Here is a 26,660-nt window from a genome sequence, read left to right on the forward strand (position 1 = left end):
TGATCGAAAAAGTTATACAGGGTGAGACAAAATTAATATTGAACATTGGTCACTTTTAAAAGCATGTTACTCTCTTATTTTAAATGGAACACCCAGTATATTATTCCGATATTCAATGGAGAATTCATGTCTCTTCAAAATACTGTTAAGGTTGCCTACCCCCCAAACAAAGATTTTCCTAGATATTTTCATTTACATGATTTGATCTGAGTAGATCTTTATTATTTGATAAAATCTAGGGGGCTGTGATATGGTCTGACGTTACTTCAACATAGCTGTCTAATTAGTCCAACTTTAACAACTAGTTATCATTTTGTGTCAGTTAAAACAAAAAAAATTCTCAGAAATTTGACGAAAATGCAAACTTATCCTACAAAAGAGAGAATTGATATGATTTTATTAGTTTCTGAATGCAGTGTGCATTAATAGAATACTTATATGCTCCTGATTTTTATCTAGACTGTTTTTATGGGGATATGTTAAAGACAGTTTACAAAACTCGACCAACCATTGTCGACATCATGAGAGAAATTATTGTAGGTGCTTTTCGGGACTCGCCATATGCCTTTTAAAATTAAAAGGTCCTTTTGAAAAAACAATCATTTTATGAAGTTAATAGGAAGCATTTTGAGCATTTGATTTCATCTAGCTAATTTTTGTCGCATAATTATAGGTTTATATCTAGTTTTAATTCTGTAATAATTAAAATATGTTTTAAACGTGTATCTTTTTATTACCCTTGAGTATTTTACTTTACAATCTTTAATTTTTGTTAAATTAACAAAAGGTACACAGCCACCTAGGTTTTTTCAAATAATAAAGATTTACTGACGCAAAATCATAAAAATTAAAATATCTCGGAAAATCTTTGTCTGAGGGGTAGACAACATTAATAATATTTTGAAGATATATAAATTCCCCATTGAATACCTAAAAAATATACTGGGTGTTCCATTTAAAGTAACCTGCTTTTAAAAGTGAATAATGTTCCATATTAATTTTGTTTCACTTTGTATAACTTTTCGGATCAATTTTCAATTTGGTTTAGCATACAATGGTTACTGTAATTAAATATCAGGCTATACAAGGTCAACTAAAATTTAGGTAGCTGTTATGGAAATTTAAAATTTACTCTTCATTTCCACAAAATGTGAAATATGTCAAAATCCTTAGATTTTAGGTATATGATTCTTTAATAAAACTCACCTTTTTTTATCCTAGAATCCGAAAATCAATTAATATATAGAGTGTTCCATTAGAAAAAACACAACTTTGATATGTAACTTTTTTGGGGACACCCTGTATAATTCTATATCTATACTAATATATAAAATCCTTAAGTGACTGACATACTAATTAATCACGATCCTGCTCAAACCACTCTACGTAAGAAACTCAATTTTGGCGTACAGGTTGATTCTAGGGTGTAGAGGTTCGATAAGAAGGGATTTTTCGAAATTTCAGTTCCAAGAGGGTGAAACCATCCCTCAAATATTACAATATTTTTTATTTCATAAACGGCCAAGTTTCCGAAAAAACGCTTAAACACGTATATTTTATTTTGTTTTTTACATATTTTAAGATTTTTTAAAAATATATACAGGGTGTTTCGAAAAATCTGGTCACTGATTAATCACGATCCTGCTTAAAGCGCTTGGCGTAAAAAACAGATTGACTTTAGGGTGTAGAGGTTCGATAAGAAGAGATTTTTCGAAACTCGAATTCTAAGGGAGTGAAACTATCCCTCAAATATTAAAATATTTTTTATTTAAAAACCGGCGAGTTTTTCGGAAAAACTCTTAAACACGTATATTTTATTTTATTGTTTTACATATTTTAAGATTTTTTATAAATTTATACAGGGTGTTTCATAAAATATGACCATTGATTAATCACGATTCTGTTTAAACTGCTTGACGTTTAAAGCTGATTTTTGGCAAACGGATTGACTGTGGGGTGTAGAGATTCGATAAGTAGGGGTCTCTCGAATCTCAAATTTCAAGAGGGTGAAAACTCCCCTCAAATATTACAATATTTGTTATTTAAAAAACGGTTAGTCTTTTGGGAAAACGCTTGGACAAGCATAATTTATTTGGTTTCTATACATATTTGGAAATTTTTTTAAAAAATCATACAGGGTGGTCCAAAAAGGTAGGTAATTTCTTAACCACGATTCTGCTTAAACTGTTTGACGTAAAAAGCTTATTTTTGGCAAACGGATTTTTCGAAAGTCAAATTCCAACGAGGTGAAACTACCCCTCAAATATTACCAAGTTATAGAATAATATCGCCATATTGTTTTTTCTCATGCTGACATAAATGTGAGAAAATTTTATCCAGTTTGTATGTTAATGGAAATTCTTGCTTTGCTTTCCATCACCATTACAAATTATTAATTCGACGCGAACGAAGTCGCTGGTACACGCTAGTATTTTTATAAAATGCTCGCTAAAATACGCTGTCAAAATTTCATTTCGATATAAACTACCGTTCTCCTTGGAGATCCCGCGGCGTATGAGAGGCGCTACCGCGCCACCCTGTATATTTCAATATCTGTGTAGATGTGAATATGATATTATCCCACTGTACACCGTTGAATGGCTATTCTATAATGTCCAGTACGTGATTGATTTGCAGTGGACATTAATTTATTGCAAATAAACTCTAAGCCTGTCTGTCAATTTGTGGAATATGGCAGAGTTCCAAACTTAATTGATTTAAAAATTAATTTTCTGTATATAAATTCGTTTCGTGAAATTTTCCGATATTTTGATAGCCTGACTTTGTTTTGTTTATTTAGGTTTGTCTATATAACTTCTATCATAGAATATAGTTTATATTCTGTATTTTTTTAATATGCTATCCTAATTTTTTGTGGACATCTGATGGTTTATTCGCATTGTTCATTGTTTTTAATCTGGTCTGAAGTCCTCAAAAATAAATTCACTGAACCCTACGGCACATTTAGCATCTATTTCCTTCCATGTAAAATTTTCTATGAACTATAAAAATGCAATATTTTATGGTCTAAATGTCTTTTTTATGGCTTTAAGATATTTATTTCTATATAAAAAAATATTTTTGATAAACTAACGGTAACATATTCTAGATTTATTATTGATATCGAGGTATATATTTACGGTAAAAAGTTTTACCATACCGGAAATGATTCCCGAGGGTCTGAATATAGCGTTTTCATATTTCTTCCTACAAATATGTTTTTTCTTAAATATATCTAACGCCATTCAAGATACGTGAAAAGCAATTTGCATACGGAAGCTATTTTTATTTACAAATCTACTAAATGTATTATAAAAATAGTAAAGTATTTTAATTTAACGTCTGTGCTTTCACTATGAAATTCCATCATCAGTGGTCTAAAGATCGTCAGATTTAAATGAAATTTAAATATGTGACAGTTAGTTTTAAAGAAACGTCAAAATTTGAGATGTGAGAGTTGAGTAGGCTCTGTGAGCGACGCACGGTGTGACGAAATTGAGAAATGCTGCATACTAGCACAGAATATCTAGCTATCGATTGGGCTTAAACTTTGTATGCTACGTATGTTCGGTGACACTGTAATATGATGATACTATAATGCATATAAAGCGGTACCTTCTATAGTACCATATTATGATACCACTTCCTGACGTTCGATTGGGCTCATATTTGATTATACTTGCGTATTTTTGATGACATTGCAATATTATGGCACTATGAAGCATATCAAGAGGTACCATAATGTAGTACCTACGTACTATTACGATACCATTTCCTGGCGTTCGATTGGGCTTAAACTTGGTATATTGGTATACTACCTATCTTCGATGACATTGTAATATAATGGTACTATGATGCATATAAAGTGGTACCTACCTATAGCAGAGCCTATAGTACTATATTACGATACCATTTCCTGGCGTTTGATTGTGCTTAAATTTGGTATACTACGGATCTTCGGTGACATTGCAATATTATGAAGTATATCGGGTGGTACCATAATATAGTACAATATTATGATATCATTTCCTGGAGTTCGATTGGGCCAAAATTTGGTATACTTGCGTTTCTTTATAAAGATTTGTTTAATTAATAATTTTAATTTATTGTACGATGCCGTGGCAGCAATTTTTATGCCGAACTAATATATTATTAATTAATTGTACCTGTGTCACTTTTAAAAATCTATCTAGGTCTATATAAAAACGTGGCAAACAGAAGAAATTTGTTATTATAGTATTTTTTTAGCCATTTAACATTTTTTATACTGCATTTTAATAAATTATTTCCATTATTATTAAACGTATATTTCATTACTAACGATTCAGCATTAATAAATATCACTGTCAATCGCCCTGTATAATATTAATTTTAAAGGTAATTAAAGTTATTTTCTTAGATAACATAATAAAGTAGTGTACATATATTAAAAATGTATTTTGTGAGCATATGTTTTTTAATAATATACTTAAACTTAAAACTATTTTAAAAACCAAACGAATAATTAATATAAGTGTATCTGACAAGTCTTTCTGAATCTGACAACTGGCACATTTAGCCGAGCTTCAAGGCCGTCGACGTGTCGTTGATCCAAAACCGAAAATTGAAAATTTCCAATTATATTCTGATTATGATATTGTCGCGCCATCTAGTATTTTATTTGTGCAATTTTAGCTCTTTCATTTCGAGTATTTTTCTGTTGCGTAGCTAGATATTCTGTGATATTAGCGAATAAATCAACAACCGAATCTTGAAATTTTCTTTTACATGAATGCTAGGACGACACTCCAGGGGTTGACTAAGATTTTTTCCTTCTTTTTATAGTAAGAAGGCCATATCTATGAATCATCAAATCTTGGTAAAATTAATTAGTCCTTTTTTAATATCTTTTTTTGATGGTCTGCTAACGTTTTTGGGTTACGAATATTTTTTAGAATATTTTTTATTTTTGAAGAAATGATTCTTTTTCAACATTTCACATTTAAAATTTTTTAGACAGCACTTTTTCTTAGTGTCTAATTTTTTATAATATATAACTTATACCAAAGAGCGTTTCGGAAATTATATAAAAGTTGACTTTTAAAAAAATGGACACATTTGGATAGGGTCTTTCATGTATGACAATATAAAGTAAACCTTCTAGTATTCTACTGTATTTAATTTGTATCCACCTGGAGCCGATCCTGGAAGAAAATATTTTATTTTACGAAATATCTATATATCTCTAAATCTTAAGAAAATTTATGGCCGTTTTTAAAAATTTTCGACCAAAATATTTAAAAAATGGAAGGGTGGATTTATTTACTGAAGCCAAAGAAACAGAAACATAAACAGAAGATTTTGAAAATTAAGTTTGTCTTTTGCCCTTATATTATCATAACGAATATCTTTAGTCTGCCTCCCTGAGCATAAGCATCTGAATGTACCTATTTAACTTTTTACATTTGCGGATTTTTAGCAATTTAAAAATAGAATATTTTCATTTTTCTGTTTGCCTACTTTTATAAAATGTTCAAATTATTTTAATATTCTTTTTTATATGTAAAAATGTATGTTTGTTCAGAAAAGAAGTTTTTTTTCGATTTTTCTTTCTTAAATTTGGTTGGTTAACGTGATACTACACATAATGATGTATAAAGTAGTTTGATTTAGTGTAGGTACATTTTTTTACAATATATTTTTTCTACGACTGGCCTAGAAAATGCAGTTTGACACACGGAAAACTCGACCTGAAATTGGCGTTTTGCAAACTGTTGTGTGCTAAGGATTTAGCGAACGACATGTGTCATTTTGCACACGACATGTGCCAATTTTAACGATTTTAACCTAAGTTTTTAACCTCCAATGTTTAGCTGAAACGCCAAACGCAACACAGCCGTCAGAAAAGTGTCATCATTAAATCGCAAATTATTTCACAAAACTGGCAAAAACTGAGTGAGTTTGCTGCTAATTTGTAGTCGTAGAAAAAATAGCGTAAAAAACCCGTTCGAAAACTTCTTTGTACACTCGTTCGACTTGTGGCTCTTGCCTGCGACTCGAGCCAACAAATTGTCGAACTCGTGTGCAAAACGTCGTTTTCGAAACTCGTTGTTTAATATACTATTTTGTACAGGGTGGGTCAAATTCGACGCCTTTAAATGGAAACACCCTTTTCTATAGGAGATAGACGAAAACTAATATCGGTGTCTGGAGCCCAATTTTCATCAAAAACATGATGGTGAAAACCGCACATCAATATCTGTTACCGTTTCGGAGTTACGGGGTGTTTTTCCAAAATATGCATTTTGAACAAATCGCTGTAACTTTTTTGCTATGGAAAATTTTGCATTTCTATGAAAACATTTCCAAAGCACCTTTTTACGTAGAATTTAATCGTTTAAGTATAATTTTTTTAAAATTAATAATTTAAGAGTTATCAACAGAAAAAATGATTTTTTATTTGGGACACCCTATATATTTTTAATTAACTGAAAAGAATTTAAAATTACCTTTCCAAAAATATAGCACACTTGATATTTTGTTATAATCCCCTTCGAAATATAAAATTTTTAAAAGTTCGCCACTTTTAACTAGTATTAGGCTTTGGACCCCTTATTGATGATATGCCCTTAATGCAACTCGAAAACATATTTTTCCAGCAAGACGACGCACCGCCTTTGAACGCTGAAGTTATCAGCAAATTTTTGCAGCGAATTTCAAGAATAATTGAATAGCTAACCAAGATCCCAGCCGTTGGTCGTCGAGGCCGCCTGATTTAGTGCCCATGGATCTAATCCTATGGATATATTTGCGGAAGAATAAAGGTTCCTTATTCTTCCGTATAATCTAGACAAGAATTAGAAATACTTAGCAGTTATGAGAGGGTGTCTTTCACCCCCATTGAGTAATGAATTCCGCGAGAAATGTTCAAAAACTGCCCCGTCTGTTCAAAACAGAAGACGGTCGATATGTCGAACACCTGTAGCAAAATCTCATGTCTTGGTTTGCTGTTTATTTTTATTGTTATTAGATATAGTTTAAATGTGTTGATGTTGGTTTAATATATTTTAAATTGTTATAAGCATCTCTGATAGCAAATATTATTTTCGTTTTAATTGATGCTCACAGCTAGATTTTTTTTGCATTACAGCCGGTGCCGTTCAAAGCCTACTTATTTAAAGCGGGCGAATTTTCATATACTCTATATCTCGAAGAGGAATCGAGCAAAATGAAAGTGTGTTACATTTTTGGAAAGGTAATTTTAAATTCTTTTCTATAAATTAAAAATATACAGGGTGTTCCATATAAAAAATCAAACTTTCTGTTGATAATTCTTAAATTATTAATTTTAAAAAAATGACACTTAAACCATTAAATTCTACGTAAAAGGGTGCTTTGAAAATGTTTTCATAAAAATACAAAATTTTCCATAGCAAAAAAGTTACAGCGATTTGTTAAAAATGCATATTTTTGAAAAACACCCCGTAACTCCGAAACGGTAACAGATATCGATATGCGGTTTTCACCATGTTTTTGACAAAAATTGAGCTCCAGACACCGATGTTAGTTTTTATCTATCTCCTATAGAAAAGGGTGTTTCCATTTAAAAGCGTCGAATTTAACCCACCCTGCACACATATTTTTTTAAGATACTGCTGCCATATTTAAACAAACATTTTTTTACAACTTATTTGTTTCAAAAAAATGTTTCTTATATTTCTTACTTTAAAATAATCATATATTTTAAAACGGACGGCAAAGTTACCCTTATTTGTAATATAACATACTTTCTCATTGCTCTAACGTGTATTTTTTGGCTATATCATGTAGTTTTTGTCGAATATCATTGAGATAAGTAGGAAAACCACGAAAAAAAAGCCAATGTTCACCTGTTCTTAGATTTCGTCACACTGTGCGACGGTGCACACCGTCCCACCCTGCAAAAGGTTGTCGCCAGGGTTCGGAAAACTACATGTTACTTTTAAAAACTACATAAACTACATTACATGTAGTTAATGTAGTTTATGTAGAGGGTGTAGTTTATGTAACCTATGTATGTAACTTTCAAATATCACAGGTTTGAAGTGAGGTTGTAATAAGTTGAAGCTTTAGAAAACACAATGTATTTAAGAAAACAGAAGAATGCCTGCTTTAAATATAATATTCGCACATCATTTTTGTGTAGTTAAAGTTTTACAGTTTTTATGTAGTTAAAGAACGGGAAAAGACGTAGTTTTTGAAGAAAAACTACACGTAGTTAAACAGGTAAATTACGTCTTAATTAACTACTTCCGAACCCTGGTTGTCGCCCACTAGACCGCGGCGCGGCGCTGGGAAGAGAATTTTTTCCGGCTGCGAAGGGACTGCGCCCATTATAGCGCGCTTTTGAAACGCGGAAACGCTATTTAGTTAGTCAAAGTGTTTTTTACTTACTGTAGTTTAGTTTTTAAAGCAATGAGTTTAAGTACGGACGAAAGCGTATTTTTTCTGCTCTTCTAACAGAGGAAAAGGAAGAGCAGGTGAAGAAGAAAAGGAAAGTTTGAACTCATAAAATTAACAAAAAAAGAAAGAAGTTGTGAGTACGCACACTGCAACGCGCCGAAACGCGGGAGACGGAAAAAAGTTGCTAGAGAAGTCTTCCGACTTCTTGACGGAAATACCGCGGCGCGCTTCGGCGCTGCCGCGCCGCGTTCTAGTGGGCGACAACCTTAATGTGCGGTTCATTTAAATACATGGCAAGCAGACAAAAGAAATTTCCACAAGGCGCCGCGCCGCGCTGCACCGCGCCGCGGTCTAGTGGGCGGCAACCTAAAGTTGGATGCGACGTTTCCTTTACATCTTCATTAAGGTGGGACTAAGGATTTGATGTTGAATAAAAATATGGGTCGATTTCGGCATAATTGGGGACGGGCTACAAGATGACGCCCTCGACGTTTCGAACCGAGGCCTATAGGTGGACAAAATCATCAGAATTTTTCTTAATTATGGATCGATTGGAACCAAACTCGAATGGAGTCCTCAGACGAACAGACGCACAGGCGGTCATTTTGATACATATTGCCATTACTCGCTGACGAGTATTTAACACGCATCAGAAGATGGTCACACAAGGCGTTTTCTTTCATGAGATTTTCTGTGACTGAACAGCCCGATTCGTGATGTTATCTGCCTACTGCACTCCGGACATTGAAAAATCTCATTGCTTTGTTGCCTCTTTACTTTTTGGTTGTCGTTGTTAATTGAGTTTACAATTCTTCTCCATTGAGTCCTATTTTGAGCCGCTTCTTCCCACTCATTCTGCATGTTAGTCCCCTTTAAGTTTTCGTCATTTTAATACGAATTTTGTGAAAGTGGATCGAATTATTTACTTTTTCAACATTTCAAAGTACACTTTTTCAAACATGTCCCCCAAATCCTTCAATATAATAGCTTTATTTTCATAAATCACACTTTTAGAAGCTTCAAGTTAACTCTCATTAAACTTAAAGCATCTGAAAGTGTGTTTTATCAAAATAATAACATTTCAACGATGTTTAAAAAAAACAACAACAGATCAGAACTCTTTGTTAAATGAACTAAATACATATGTCTCTGTATTAAGATTATACAGGGTGGTCCGAACTGTATTCCGGAAACTTCGGCAGCATATTCTGCAATTAAAAAGAAGTAAAAAAGATCGTATAAATGTACAGGGTGTAGAAATTTCATTTCTATTTCAATTTTTTCCAAATCATTTTTGAAGTAACGTCAATATTTGGATAAAAATTGATGACTGGGAGTTTTTTGACATGAGAAATTTGATTTTGATGCCAATATGACTCCTTCTTATAGACGGCGCCAAATACATATTTTTAACTGATTTGAAGGATAATAACTTATCGTCCGTAACTATATAAAAAATTAATGAGTAAAAAAAATATACATTTACGGTATTTTCTACATAAAAAGGTGCCTTGGTAAAAATTGCTCCGAGTAATGGTTCTCGAGATATTTGGAATCTAAATTATCGATACCTGTCATCATTGACATAAATTAATCATGTTGACTAAATAGTTATTTAGACTGAAATCATAAATATTTGTGCCAAAAGTTCAACAGAAACTGTTTTATCATCATTTTTTAAAGAAAAATTTATGATTAGTTTAAAAAAAAAACAAAAAGTTCCCAAATTTATCATTTCAGTCAAATAATTATCTACTCAACATGTTTATTTTTTGTAAATAATATTGACTGTTTCCATTCTAAATATCTTGAGAACGGCTGCTCGTAACAATTTTTACCAAGAGATAAAAAAATCAGGAAAATGAACAATTTTTCACTCAGTAATTTTATAAGGGTACGGACAAAAAATTACGACTCTTCAAAACAGTTAAACAAATGTAGGTGGCGCCCCCTTCAAAGAGGAGTCATATTGACATCAAAATCAAATTTCTCATGTCAAAAAACGCCCAGACACCAATTTTGATCCAAATATTGACGTTACTTCAGAAATTATTTTGAAAAAATCAAATAAAAATGAAATTTCTACACCCTGTATCTCCGAAACTAAGCATTTTAGGACATACATGTATATGAACTCTTTTACTTAATTTTATGTGCAGAATATGCTGCCGAAGTTTCCGGAATACATTTCGGACCACCCTGTATAGAGATGTTTGGGATTAAGGTAAGTTACTTTTTCCTGTTTAAATTCCATTAAATTTCATTAAATGCTGTAGGCAATGATTCAGTAATTATTCTAAAATAAAATTTGGACTTCAATTATTATTGTCTTTATTTAGTTTAACCTAACAACACTTTACAAATAGATACAAACATATTTATGTTTGATTTTGTTTCTTCGTTACTCTATTCAAATAGTCTTAAACCCAATGTTCAAAATATCATTATTTAGGAATTAATTTTCGAAATGCTTTTTCCAAGTATTAATAACTGTTATCGCTCTTCCAAGATATTTATATCGAAATAAGTATTTCAAAGACCGACTTCAAATGCTTCCTCCTAAACTGGATTTATGAAAAATAAGATGTAATATGAAAACAAGAAATTGAATTGAATATATATCCGATTTATTAATGAAACTCCGTGTAATTTAAGAAGTTCTAAATTGGTGGGATTCTACCTTGAATTAAAGTTAAAAGTTATAAAGGTTAAATAACACAAAATATAAATATCACCTCTATGGTTTGTTGTTTTCGAAAACATGTAATTAGAGTTGGGATTCTGTATAGAGAGTCTAATTTAGTCAGTGCGAATAATTTCAGGAGGCTGATTACGTTTTTAAATATTAACGAAGGTTTGTCACATTCAAAGTAAATGATAATTCTGCTTCAGATTAAGAGAATTAAAAAACATAAAAATCATATGCTGAATAAACTTGAGCTCTACTAATTTTGCCGTTTTTGCTAGAGGGCGCTGCTTAAGATCATGTCAGATATGGACATGACATATTTGGGATTGTTTGGGTTTTTGAGCTCAAGTCATGATTGTAGAAATCCCTCTCTTTTCATTTCTAAAATGCTCTTGATGCTCTGCTAATTCTATGGTGAATTTCAGAGTCGATATTGGCCAATTAGACTCGGCGACTTACATTTTGGCGAAATCCATCATTGCCTTAGAAAATTGCATGTGTGCCAAATTTCCACTTCGGCCGCATTTAAAAGGAAATCTTACCTACGTATACGTACGGGGATAGCTAACCCACATTGTAAACCAGGAATTCCAAATATAGATTACGTCGTAGAATACTTTAAACCGATAATAATTAAAGGTAGCCTAGTATCACGAACTCCTCCCAATCAGCATTAGCCGTTATTTAAATATTCTGTAATTATAATTTTTAGATTTTAAGAAATTTAACATAAAACAATCGATAACGTTGCAACGCCAGCTGATGCCGAAAACGAACGCATTTTACTATCTTTACTCCTAAATTTAGGCAGCCAACAAAACATCCAGTTCGAATTCGTTCATAAATTGCTTTACGGCGTTGCCAATGTGTTGTGGTTTTTCGAAATGTTTTATGAGGTGATTTCCAGATATTTTAGTGTTTTGTAGTATTATTTTTAGTGATTTTATTCAGAAACAATAAGACAATGGTGCGAACTTGCTTAATTTGCAAAAATAGAGACGATTTAAACCTAGAAGTTGGATTTCGAAGGTGAGTAAGGCTATGTTACATCAGTGCGGTGCCGAAAGGTAAAATAGGAAAAAATCTTCGGAAATATTAGTAAATCACACAGTTTTGGAATGTACCGTTATAAGTAATGAACCATTACATTAAGTTAGTTTCGTCACGTTTGGTTTTATTGAATATCTTGATCATAATATTTAAATATTATCAAATGCGAATATGCGAATATTAATTTGTTGAAAAAATATATAACAAAATTAAAGATGTCACAATTACGAAAAATGTTCAATAGTGAAATACCACATGATCGAAAAAAAAACGGCGTATATGGGGAATGTCATCGATGTTCATGCCAACTGGACGCCTTTTTTTTCGATCATACTGATTGTTATTAGGATTTTTAGTTATTAAAGATGATTTTTTTAAGTGTAAAATCAAAATAGATTTATATAATAGATATTACATAAATCTTATTATCGATTACAAAAAAACGGCGTCAAAGACTGCTGGGAATAACAATCGAATATAATTTTGGCGAGGTCTATTTCTAGATGTCATTTGTTAAAAATTGACATAAAACTTGTCAAAAACTAATACTGATTATAGAAAAATTATAAAAGGATAGATCGTTTCCAGAAACACAAATCGATATCCAAAAAAAAAAAATTCGAATTTATATTACACCATTTAAAAATCAAATACAACCTTAAGGCGTACTACTGCCAGTAAGTGTCATTAAAAAATAAATAAGAGTAGGGGTCATGACATATCACCTTGCCAAAATTATCACCGATTATCGTTTTTGACGCCGTTTTTTTTTGATAATATAATTTTTGTGGTAATAGAGGAATGTATTTTTTGTTTTGTTTATTAATTACAGTTGAGGGTTGGAACCTTTGGTGTTAAACAGCAAAATAAAAACACTAAATCACCACAATACACCAAAACACTTTTACTTTTACACTGGACGCGCGTTTCGCTAACCATGTTAGCATCATCAGCAGATGATTATAAACTAAAGTACAATCTACAAGTTGAGCGTTTATATACTCACCCAGTGGGCACCGAGTGGGCGTGGCAGAAACTAGCCAACCGAGTCAGAGCCAACTGAGCGTAACAGTTAGATTTCCGCCACTAGAGTAGTAGGAAAAAGAACTTGAAGGAATTGGACCGTTGTCTCTGTTCATACTATCTTTACATTTATTAATTCTGATGCTTTCATATGCATCTAATTGCCTGTAATTTGAGACTTGTTTAATTAATTTTAAATTATTAAGATCTATACAATGTTCTTTATGAACAATATGTTCGGCAACGCAAGATTTATCCGGTTTACCATATCTTATCTGAGCTAAATGTTCTTTAAATCTAGTTAATATTGATTTTCTAGTTTGCCCAACATATTTCTGATTACAATCTTTACAAGAAATTTCATAAATACCCGACCTTTCCAGTGGAGGTGTTTTATCCTTTGGATTACCTAATAATTGTTGTAATTTATTATTAGCACTATACACAAGTTTATAATTTACATTCTTCAAAATTCCTTTTAGACCACGGGATAACTCTCTATCAAACGGCATCGAAAAATATTTAGACGTGTCTTTCTCCACTTGAAAAGTCGAATTTTCAGAAATCATTAACCTATACCTACGTTTTCTAATTAATTTATCAACTAGTGAAGGAGAATATCCATTACACTCAGCTACATTCCTAATGTAATCTCTTTCTATTTCATATCTTTCTTTGGAAAGTGGGAAACTAAGTTATCTATGAACTAGGAAATTTAAACTAGCCATTTTATGTTCAACACTATGATGTGATTCATTAGGAATATATCTGCGTGTGGTCGTATTTTTCCTATAGATATTAAATTCCAGGCAATTATTAGCATTTCTAATAACTAATACATCTAGAAATGGTAATCTGTCGTTGTTCTCAATTTCATGAGTAAATTTAATGGAAGGAAAACGATTATTTAACTTAGAAATAAAATTATCTATGGTGTCTGAATGTGTGTCAAAAACAGCAAAAATATCATCCATTTATTAAGACTAAAAAAAATTATATAGTTTAAAAGATGAATGCGACTTTGTTTGATATATTTTATTGAAAAGTTAATTATTTATTCAGTACAAGGTCCCGATTATCCGCAAAGAAACTGAAATATTTTAGAAATTTTCCTTTGTTTAACAAAGATCTTTATTATTGTTGTTATATAGTAATATTTTTATACCTAATATAAAATTGCAATTCGTCACGACAGTTTTAAAATATTCTCATTTTTCACCGTTGCTGCAATCAAAATAATACCATTAATTCACATAAATGTTTTATAAAAGTCGTCTTCGGCTCGTATTCATTGAATGGTTGATGGATTATATTACTACTGGAGCAATTTACAGACATTACTATGGAAATGTGCATATCATAATTTCAATTAGTTATTTTCGTATAGAAGTGATTGGAGTATAGAAGTAGTCATTTTCAAAATTTGAAGAGCCATCTAGCACAACAATATATCGTATCCAAAAATCATATTTACGAGAATATAATATTAAATTATATATTACAATCAAAGTAACTACGCCACTGGCACACATTCTCAAGATCTCTGAACAGCGTTGCCATTCTCTCGGGAATCCTTGATGACTGCGATCAGCCCGTCTTGTTCCCACTCGCATAGAACAAGAAACCATTGTCTAAACGTCCTGTATAATACCTAGAAAATCGACAATAATTGCTAACTTTCATATGAAAACGAGAGCTCTAAAACTCTGAAAAAAATAGTTTAAATAGGGCATTTGTAAGGCTTACTATAGCTCTATCTATAAAAGAGTTAAACAATGATTTAAATCAATGCATGAACGATTCGAGGTGTAACGCGAACGGAAAACGGGAAAGCTAGTAAAAAAATTATATGTATATGAAAATTTAACTTTTGCAGTATTCAATTTGTCTCAAATACCTAATTCAATATTGAAATGTGTATCATCGAAAAACGTTATTTTTAAATCAACTTAATTTTTATATATTGTTTATTCTAAGGAGGCTATTATTTTATTGACACAGGAAACTCATTCTATCTACATAGATAAAAATCTAGGCATTTTTGGGAAAAAAATCTGAATATAATTTACATATAGAGCTTATTTATTTATCAATATAATCAATCATTTTTTACTAGTATTTACTTAACTTTAATGGACCTAAATCTAATACAAATTATTATGTTTTTTCGTGTGTTTCTTACCGGATATTTCTGGATGTTAAACTGTATTGTTTTTATATGATTGATCTGTATTTTTTGGCCTTAATTAGTATTTAATATCTAAAAAGCGACTCAATTATTTTGTTTTTATATACTTTACGTTATATTTGATATTTCTGTATTTGTAATATGGTATATTGTAAGAATAAAGTAATGCTGAAACAACATTTTTTAAGCCTGACAAATTTTATTGAATCATACCAGTTTCACTACAGATCAAAACAATATATTTTTTAAACAATTCTCTAGTAATCTTCAATATTATAAGTAAACCTGTTTACAGAGAATAACTGTAATTATAAATGTTTTAGTAAATTTTCTTAAGACACATTATACAGGGTAACTCTTAAATAAGTGCAAATATTTTTAGGGGTACCTAGTTTTTTTTTTACGAAAAACTTGAAAATTTGTAATTTTTTGAAATTTTTTTTAAATTTTTTCTTAAAAACATAATATCTTGATAATGTATGGCAACATAGTAGATTAAATTTACAAGAAAGAAACCCCATAGATCCAGTAGTTCACAAATTTTAAGCAAAAAATCAATTTTTTTAAAGTTAAATGTCTCGATTATTTTGGACTTATTTGAAAAACGGTAAAGAGGAAATATGTTTCTTTTATCGAGATCTATCACCTCTGAAAATATTTGCACTTATTTAACCCTTAACTGATCCGGTAATAGATATGTATCATAAACGGTCCGGCGCGGCGTAGTCTGTAGGACTACGCCTTCTAAAAAGTTAAAAAACACACAAAAACTAAAAAATAACAAATTTTTATTTCATTATATATTATATTATGTATTATTAAACTAATCTAGACAAAAATGGGTTCAATTAATATAAACTTTTAGAAAATATAGTACAAAATATAATAGCATACATTATAAACTTGGAAAAATACAATTTAGGTTTTTACTAAGCTCTAAAAATAAAACCAAATTACTAACAGTCATTACAATATAGAAATAAGTTTTTAATACTATAGGTAAATAAATAAGTTATAAAACTGAAGTTAAAGGAAAAGTTTTTAGTTACAGCATGAGTCAAATTTCATTGTTTTCCTGAACATATTTTACACAATGGATTCGTACATTCTAGGCATTAAAAATAATTAACTAAGACGTAATATTATTGTCTTTGACTAGGATAAGAACTCTAGGATAAAAATATCTCCATGGGCGTCTTCTGGTTGTACAGGAATGGCAACTGGTTGTACAGGAATGGCAATACCAATTGTAAAGAGTATTTCTCGTGGAATATTTGACATTGTAAAACGCATTTGTCTGGCAGATTGTCATATTGTCACTGTCATAGTCCTCATCATATCATTTTAATAGAGTTTCCTCATAACTAGAGTCTCCTAAAGGCACTCTTTTCGAAGACCCGGTCATATTTTACAAAAATTTATCACGCATAAAATTTTACACAAACGGTCCGGCGCCGTCTGTGAAACTACGGCTTTAGTAACTTCTTCCAGAACTTCTAAAAAACTAATCCAGTTTGGGCACAAATATGGCTATCAGCTGTTGACCTAGAGGGGCAGGATTAGCTAGAACGCCAATCATGTGGGCGGTCCCAGTAACTAATGAGACTGAGTTAATTATTTGGGGTAGTCTATCAGACGACGCCGGACCAGTTAAGGGTTAAGATCCACCCTGTATATTATGAATTCTTTTGCTATATTATATTTCCAACAAACAAAAAACAATAATCAAAGGATGTTTGTAAAAGGATGACTTTAATAAAAAGAAAAACGAAATTATCGGACAAAACCTATAGTAAGATTAGCCATGAAAAAATGACTAAAATATGACTGCCGTGTTTCTGCCTTCCGGCTTCATCAATACGGGAGGAATCAGCAACGATGAACTAGCGATCCCGAAAAACGAAAAAGGGAAGCAAACGAGGCACCAGGTTGCAAATGGTGCCTCCTCTTACCTCGTATGCTTCCCTTTTTCTTCCGTATTGATGAAGCTGGAAGGCAGAAACACTAAGTGTTTACGGGCAGTCATATTTTAGTCACGTTTTCATAGCTAATCTTAGTGTGCGTTTTGTCCGGTAAATTCGTTTTTCTTTTTTACATTTCCAACTTATACTGAAAACTCCAATAATAATTATTTTTCCATAGCAATTTTTAAAATATCTGTTACGGTTAAAGTCCGATGTCCGGTTAATGTTGACATTAACAGGTTAATGTTTGGGTTTGGTTATGTTTTTGGTTGTTTTGTTGTGTGTTATTCTCGAGATTAACCGGGTAATGTTGACATTAACCGGACATCGGACCTTAACCGTAACATATCTATTAAAAATAGTAGATAAAATAGTACTTTAACCGCAAGGGTAGATTAAATGATGTAGTCTGTCCAACGAGAAGATCCTTGACAGTGATAGATGTGTCTGTCATTTTAATTTTAAAGTAGTTTATTTTATTTTACAAATATATAAGTTGGTACAACTGGAACGCATAGCAGGAAATTAATATATTTAAAATTTGACTGACAAGGACAAGTGATTACTTCAAAATATTGTGAAAAAAACTGTATAAAACTGAAAAAATGTAATCGAGTTATTTTATTTAATAAAAAACGGTATGTGTTAATACGAAACAAACAAGAACAAGACGCCACATACAAAAAAAAAATATAAAAAAGAACTATTACTTACATTCAAGCTTTATGAAACTTCCCGCATTTATGATTATATTTATCAATATAACTTATGTACAAATACAAACTTGTAATATTCCGCAGGAATAAATAAAACAGCATAAATAAAACAAACTATTTTATTAATAATAACATTTACCAAATTTTATACCTTAAAGGTTAATTAACTTTAATCTTATTTTTTTTAAACCAGTAGGTACCTTTTGACATTATTTTTCTCTGCAGTACTAAAATCTATTATTTACCTATCGTGTGATGTCGATATAGCTACTCCAGTTTTTAGTACGTGTTTAGTATGGTGCTTCTACCATATTCGAGATGCACTACGACGAGATGATATACGAACTTTATTGATGGTAACTTTATTGGTGTATAAGACTTTCTGCCTGGGCAGCGAGTATTACCCATAAACTGTGCTCTGGGTCTACAGTTAATTTTCACTCGATTTGTCCTCCACATGATTTCAAAAGACACAAAACACACGTAATAACACGAATCAAAATGCATCATCTTCCAAAACGCAGTATTTGACTAAAAGTTGAGACAAAATTCTAACCTATAATTTGGCACGACTTTGACAAACGTCAAAAATCTAAAGGCGAGTTCGGCGTCCGTTTGTCGTTTATCGTTCCGTCAAACCAATAAAATTGAAATACGATCTGTAATTTTTGAAATATACCAATAAAACTGGTTAAAAACAACAAGAGACGACGCATGACGGATTTATAATTAAACTCTTCCATACTTAACTTAAAAATTATTAGAAACTTTTTTTAGTTAAATAAATAGATTGGTATGGGACGTCATCTGCTTTTCTTCTGTCATCGTCTGTCGAAATCTTACCTGAGAAAAAAAACAGAGTAAACTTTAACAGCGAGGATAGGTTAAAAACTTTATTTCTTCTCGCACGTTTTTTAATTGCTTCCATTTTTGAAAATTTTTGTATTCCTTTTCATAATTATTCGGGATTTAAATGGAAGTAGGGTAGAAGCACCGGTTGTGGCCAGGTTAAGGGATTTTTAGAGTTTGACTTATCAGAAAAAATATTTGTAGTTAATTTTGGAGATAAAACAAAATTTTTGGTGCTTCTCCAAGCATTTTTCTTTCAAAATCTGCTTTTATTGTAAATATTTGTATTCTTAATAAACAGAAAATAATTATTTTATGAAAACATACGATTTTTCCCATTTGTGGCCACCTTGTGCCAAATGTGGCCACATTCGCTACCATTTGTGGCCACATTCTTGCAAAAATATTCTCTATATTGAATTTTGCAGATAACTAAGCAAATAATATTATTTTATTTATTAATTTCTTTAAAAAAAAGACATAAAAAGAGACATTTGGTACTTAATTGTCTATATTTTTAACAAAAAAAAAACATGAACTTGTATTCCTATAATTCTTAAAACAAATCAAGTGATACCTAATACCTGATTTTGCTTTTTATCTGTTATACAAATGTTGAATAAAAATTAGGTACATATTAATACTACTGTGAGAAACAATAAGAAAAGTATACTAATTTATCAGAATATTCTTGAATATTTGTTAGTTCAGGTTGGAATTGATTTTTTTAGATTCATCAATTTTCATTGTTATAACACTCAGTTTGTACCAAAGCAAGTCATTGTTACTTCCAATTGCCGCAAATTTGAACCATTGCGCAGCTATAATATTCATTATTTTCAATTTGTAATATTTTTCCTGGATTCAACTGACTCCCGTACTTTAAAATAATAAAATTTCCTATATTTAATTCAGCAGATATCATAGAGGTTTAAGCTGGCGTTTCTCTTTTTCATTTCTACTAGAAAGATCTTTATTTTCTTTAAATTTTATTTTAATTGTTTTCTTTTTTGTAAAGTTTTCATTGCCAGTTTTTGTTTTTTTCTTCTTTCCCTTCATTAATTCAATCCACTTATCATATAGGTAATGACTGGGGGTAGATGTAGCCTCTTTCCTTTTAAAATTTAACATCTTCCCGGGCATCATCATTAAGTTCATAATTATGTCTACTAGTCCTTTTCCTGCATGGTTTGGTCTAGTGGTCCTGAATCATCTTCTTTTGAATTCTCATAATTTTTATTTTCATCGCATTCGTTCATATTTATTCCATTTGGTTCTATATCTATATTATTTTCTATATTTGTTTTCTCATCTGAAGGAAAACTTGATGACGGTATATGTTCAGATTGGTAATCTTGGCTGATAATTGTATTTGGGATATTATTATGTTTAGGTACTATTATTCAGTTTCTATTAAAAGCTGAATAATAAGAAATAAAATGTTCTTCATATTATGTTGTCCGTCGTTTGCACTTACATTATAAAGCTAAATAAAATGTGGCCACAACTAGATTTCGATTGCACTGTTTTTGGCCATAATCTGGTTACAAGTAGAACATAATTAAAATTTAATTACACTTTTTGTGGCCACAGAAATAAATCCTAAATATTAATTATTTGAATATAATAAATTTAAAAAATAGTTGCCAGATGTATAATATTTATAAAAATCATGAAAAATTAAACCCCAATACAGATTATTTTTAATAATTTGAGTTCTACTTACATAGCTATCCTTAAGAAATGGGTTAAGGAAACAGCATCTAGTAAGTTTGTGCTACTACTTTTTGGTGTAACGGCCGACTTTTATACCAAATTTGAATATTTTCTATTGCATATGGCGCTGGATATACCAATTTAGAAAATTATAGATGCACGGTTGTCACAATGACGTGAAAAAACTTAATTTTTAATATTTTTTAAAGAAGTGGCTACAACAGGATCAATGACCACAAATGGTGCCTAGTTTGGAAATGGCATTTGTCGTCATAGCCTGAATATCTGTTGGTAATTTACTTATTTCGTTTTGAGCCATTTCTGGCTACAATTCAATCAGCAATCGATACGAAAAAGAATTAAAAATATTGACTCAAAACTGACAACTAAAGAGACAGCTTTATTTATTTGGCAAATTACATAGAAACCAACAACCATATACGCCAACCCAGCACAATATTTTTCTACTCGTAATAAATTCCTCGAAATAATAATTTCTGGATATTTTTTAAAACGTAACTGGCTATGCAAAAAAATATTGTTGTATACATGACGATAAAATTGCATTATCATCTCCCGAAATTAATTCACTCGCGATTTCATCGCTCGTGAATTAATCTTTTCGATCGACGATAAAATACCATTTTATAACTAAAACTATATCTTATATTGTATCTTATAGATATATGAGAGTTACTAGCAGATCAAATTTGATGAATGCTTTCAGAATCCTTTCTGCTACAGAGAGTGTCCTATTATTTATTTTTTTTTCAGCCGTAGATAAACACAATTGATTAATCTTACGATGCCTTGTTCTTGTCTCCAATTCCTACACTTAGTTTTTTGTAGATGTCCGTACATAAAATTACTTAATTCTTGTTTTTCGCTATTCACCCAACACAATTTATCTTCTTCTTGTCACTTTAAGAGCATCTTGCTAAACCGGATTCAAGTAAATCAATCGATTTGTACTGTCGTTTTTTTTAATCCCATCTGATCGAAATGTTTTCGTTCGTTCAGTAGACCAACCGTTATTTACATACAATTACTTAAATTACTATTACTAAAATACTGTGTGATCGATTGAAAATAATTCTAATAGGTCTAGAAGTAATATTTAAGTTTAAGCATTAAATTGTTTACTGTGGGAATTATTACTAAAGGAACTAGCTTCAGGATTATTACCCCAGATCATATACAGGGTGCTACAAATTCGAGGTACGAGCATTGGTATCTTTTTAACCGTAATAGATACGAGCATGGTTAAATTGGGGCAAAGTTGCGCTTTGGGATGTTCACCAAGATGCCATCAAAAAAGTTTTAAAAACTTCAAGGATTGCTGAGTTTTTTGGAAAAAACGGATTTTTTTGAAAATGAATTTTATTTTTTCCTGTCGTTACTTTTAAGGAAATCAAAAAACTAATTACACATTCTCATGGCCACTTTATTAGGGCTATCTGATAGTATTTTTAGATTTTCAAATTAGCTGATAATTTGTGAGATACAGAGGCCAACTTAATTTTTTTAAATACGGATCTGTATTTTTTATTTCAGGTTTTGAAAGACCTCGCTCTCCTGAGTACAATGATATGCCACAATTAATTTTTTTTTTGTTTTTAAAATATGGAAACAATTTATTTAAACTAATTTGAAGTCCGACTCTGTTTTTTTTTAATATTTAATATATTCATCGTTACAATATTTATAAGCTTTCAAACTTAACAGTGACGTGGGTTGAATATGGAAAATCAAATGCAATATTAAAATAAAAAATATCAAAGTAAAACCTCTGAAGGCGGGGTAAGGGGACAAATAACTCACAATCTGTAAGATGTTTATTTAAATTTAAATGCTTCAAAAATAGCAGGGGGGCGACCTGTTTCGGGACTTAAACAATTCCCATCTTCAGGCCCAGAAAGACAAACGTAAACCTAGGAAGTACCACCACTCGGAAGAAATAAAATTAGTTAGAGCTGTTAACATTCACATATCTCTCTCATTGTAATAACAAATTGTATAACTTTTCAAGAGGGAAGCCTTTCGTTGTCCAATAATTCCAAATAAATGTCTATACCATAATTATTTTAATAAAAAATAATATTCTTCACTTCTAGTGCAGATCCATTAATGGATGTTTGCGATAACATTTTCCATTGCTTCTCTGTTCCGGGCGGTGTGTATTAACGACTGAACATCGAGTAGCCCTGTCCACTGTCTAATATTCCTCAGCCAAGACATTTTCTTCCTTCCGATACCCCTCCGGCCATCGATCTTGCCTTCTATCAACAAATGCAAGAATTGATATTTGGGGTTTCGCATTATGTGCCCCAGGTATGCAGTCTTTTTCTTTTTAATTAATTCAAATAATTCACGCTCTTTGTCAACGCGTCTGAGAACTTCCTCATTTGTCAATCTAGCCGTCCAAGGTATCTTCAGGATTCTGCGATATAGCCACATCTCAAAAGCCTCCAATTTGTTGATGGTAGCTGCTTTCAATGTCCAACCTTCCATACCATAAAGGAGCACCGACCTCACATAACACTTTACGAATCTTAATCTAAGACTAAGGTCAAAATCAGAACAGCCAAGTACTTTTCGAAACCTCAAGAATGCCTGCCGAGCTTGTTCGATGCGACATTTAATTTCCTTGTCTGATGTCCAATTTTCGGAGAGCCAGATGCCCAAGTACTTAAATTTATCTACTTTTTCTATGGGCCTTGAGTTAAATGTTAGGATGGAGTTTATAAACATATCTGGGTTTCTGGATATAATCATAAATTTGGTTTTCTTGATGTTGATGTTTAAACCCATTGCTTTGCTCTGTTCTCCTACCTTGTTGACCAGTTGTTGTAGGTTGTGTATATTGTCTGCAATTAAGACCGTATCGTCGGCATAGCTGATATTATTATTATAATATAAATAATATAATATAAATAAAATAATAATAATAGCTCCCGTATATAGCGTTTAACGCCTTGGGAGTACCAAGGTACAGCTTGCCATACTAGAGCCGTTCGGTATACAAGGAAGGTAATGTGGCTAGCACTACGCTTCAACCGCCTATTATTACCTCAGGATTGTGAATCCCAAGTACTCATTTAAGGCTGAGTCGACCTAGGTACCCAAACTATTTTTATTTTAATAAAAATAGTCGGCTGATGCAATGCCGGGTGTGGGAATCGAACCCACTACCTTAAGATTGGTAGACGAGAGCCTGTACCTCTACGCCGCCGGGCACCATAATACGCCCACCGGGCACCATAATAAGGGGCCAGAAATGGCTCAAAATGAAATAAGTAAATTACCAACAGATATTCAGGCTGAGGCCACAAACGCCATATCCAAACTACTTCCATTTAAATCCCGAATAATTTATGAAAAGGAATGTCAAATTCAAAAATGTCAATTTTCAATTAAAAAACGTGCGAGAAGAAATAAAGTTTGTAACCTATCCTCGCTGTTAAAGTATCATTTAATCTACCCTTGCGGTTAAAGTACTATTTTATCTACTATTTTTCATAGATAGGTAGGTATAAGGCAACTTTAACAGTTGCTATGGAAAAAAATATTAATCGCAATACAAATTTTCTTTATGTACAAAACAACTCATGATACATTGGACATAAGTATTGGAATACAAATTGCTATAATGAAAGAAAATATACATATAAAAGAAAAAGCTAAAAATGCTTTTTTTCGTGTTAAGATTTCTCATAAAATTGAAATTCGTCCAAATAATAATGAATTTAGCATTTAATTAGGAAATTTTAATGAAATACGCAGAATAATAATTATAAATTATTAAGACCATATGATTTTCTATTTCAGTAAGGATGAAAGCGATGGAAGAACAGAACTGAACATTCCTATCAAGCACATAGAGTTCCTCAATACAGAGGATGCACTTGTGGTACCTTTTCAGTCGTTTCAGGAAGGAAAGTCATACACAGTCGATGTGGAGCTTCAACTGGACAACTGCCTATATCTCTTCCAAGAAAAAGTAATTGGTGAGTTCAAAATGTGATGTACGATGTTTTGAGTACGTCTAGAAGATAGGAACTATCTTTATTATTAGATATACCGGGTGGTCCGAACTGTATTGGCCGAACTTCGGCACTATATTCTACAGATAAAAATAAGTAAAAAATTTCGTATAAATATATGTCCTAAAATGCTTAATATCGGAGATACAGGGTGTAGAAGTTTCACTTTCATTTCGATTTTTTTTTTCAAATAATTTCTGTAAGTAACGTCAATGTTTGGATGAAAATTGATGTCTGTGAGTTTTTTTTCTTGAGAAATTACTCTGACGTTACTTATTTGGAAAAAAATCGAAATAAAAATGAAATTTCTACACTCTGTGTCTCCGAAACCAAGCATTTTAGGACATATATTTAAACGAACTTTACATATTTTTATCTGCAGAATATATAGCTTTTTATACAGGGTGGCGCCTCTCATACTATAGCTCCAAGGAGAAGGGTAGTTTATATCGAAATGAAATTTTGGCAGCATATGTCGGTTAACTGAAAGTATTTTATAAAAATATATAGAATTATACAGGGTGTCCCTAAACAAAGTTACACATCAAAGTTTTTTTTTTCTAATGGAATACCCTATATATTAATTAGTTTTTGGATTCTTGGAAAAAATAAAGGTGAGTTTTATAAGCATATACCTAAAATCTAAGGATTTTGACATATTTCACATTTTGTGAAAATGAATAGTAAATTTTAGATTCCGATAACAGCTACCTAAACTTTAGTTGACCTTGTATAGCCTGATATTTAATTACAGTAACAATTGTATGTTAAACCAAATTGAAATTTGACCCGAAAAGTTATACAGGGTGAGACAAAATTAATATGGAACATTAGTCACTTTTAAACGCAAGTTACTCCTTTATTTTAAATGGAACACCCAGTATATTTTTCCGGTGTTCAATAGGGAATTTATATATCTTCAAAATATTATTAAGGTTGCCTAACTCAGACAAAGATTTTTCCAGATATTTTAATTTTATGATTTTGCGTCAGTAAATCTTTATTATTTGAAACAATTTAGGTGGCTGAGTGATATACCTTTTGTTAATTTAACAGAAATTAAAGATTGGAGAAAAAAATACTGAAGGGTAATAAAAAGATACACGTTTAAAACATATTTGAATTATTACAGGATTAAAACTAGATATAAACATATGATTATGCGACAAAAATTAGCTAGATGAAATCAAATGCTCAAAATGTTTCTTTCCTGTTAATTGCATAAAATTATTGTCTTTTCAAAAGGATCTTTTCATTTTAAAAGGCATATGTGGAGTTCTACCTCGAAAAGCAGCTACAATAATTTCTCTCATGTTGTCGAAATAATTTCTCTCTTTTGTCGAAACTAGTTGATCCAGTTTTCCAAACACTGTCTTTAATCTAGCCCAGGCTAGATAAAATCAGGAGCATTTAAGTATTCTATTAATTGGTGAATGCACACTGCATTCACCAACTAATAGAATCATATCAATTCCTTCTGATGTAGGATAAGTTTGCATTTTCAGCAAATTTCTGAGAATTTTTTTTGTTTTAACTGACACAAAATGATACTAGTTGTTAATGTTGGATTAATTAGACATCTATAACATGAATTTTCCATTGAATATCGGAATAATATACTGGGTGTTCCATTTAAAATAAGAGAGTTACATGCTATTAAAGATGACCAATGTTCAATGTTAATTTTGTCTCATCCTGTATAACTTTTTGGATCAAGTTTTAATTTGATTTAAAGTACAGTAGTTAATTTAGCTACATATTAGGCTATACCGGGTAAATTCCAATTTAGGTAGCTTTTATTGTAATTTAAAAATTATTCTTTATTTCTAGAAAATGTTAAATATGTCAAAAACCTTACATTTTAGTCATATACTTCTCTTATAAAACTAACCTTTATTTGTCTCCCTGAATCCGAAAATCAATTAATATATAGGGTGTTTGTTCCATTACAAAAAAACACAACTTTAATATTTAACTTTTTTCTGGGACACCCTGTAGAAC

The 26,660-nt window shown here is 31.2% G+C and overlaps 1 protein-coding gene across 1 annotated transcript in view; it reads left to right on the forward strand.

The window, feature by feature from the left end:
* LOC115886678 overlaps nucleotides 1-26,660 on the forward strand; it is a 107,217-nt gene that overhangs the window by 6,995 nt on the left and 73,562 nt on the right. The window contains exon 5 of the mRNA XM_030905932.1: nucleotides 24,445-24,623. Within this exon, the coding sequence (XP_030761792.1) occupies nucleotides 24,445-24,623 (179 nt within the window). The remainder of the gene's footprint in view (nucleotides 1-24,444; nucleotides 24,624-26,660) is intronic.

The sequence above is a fragment of the Sitophilus oryzae genome, unplaced genomic scaffold (assembly GCF_002938485.1).
Source record: "Sitophilus oryzae breed Bouriz unplaced genomic scaffold, Soryzae_2.0 scaffold_494_pilon_pilon, whole genome shotgun sequence".
NCBI lineage: Eukaryota > Metazoa > Arthropoda > Insecta > Coleoptera > Curculionidae > Sitophilus > Sitophilus oryzae.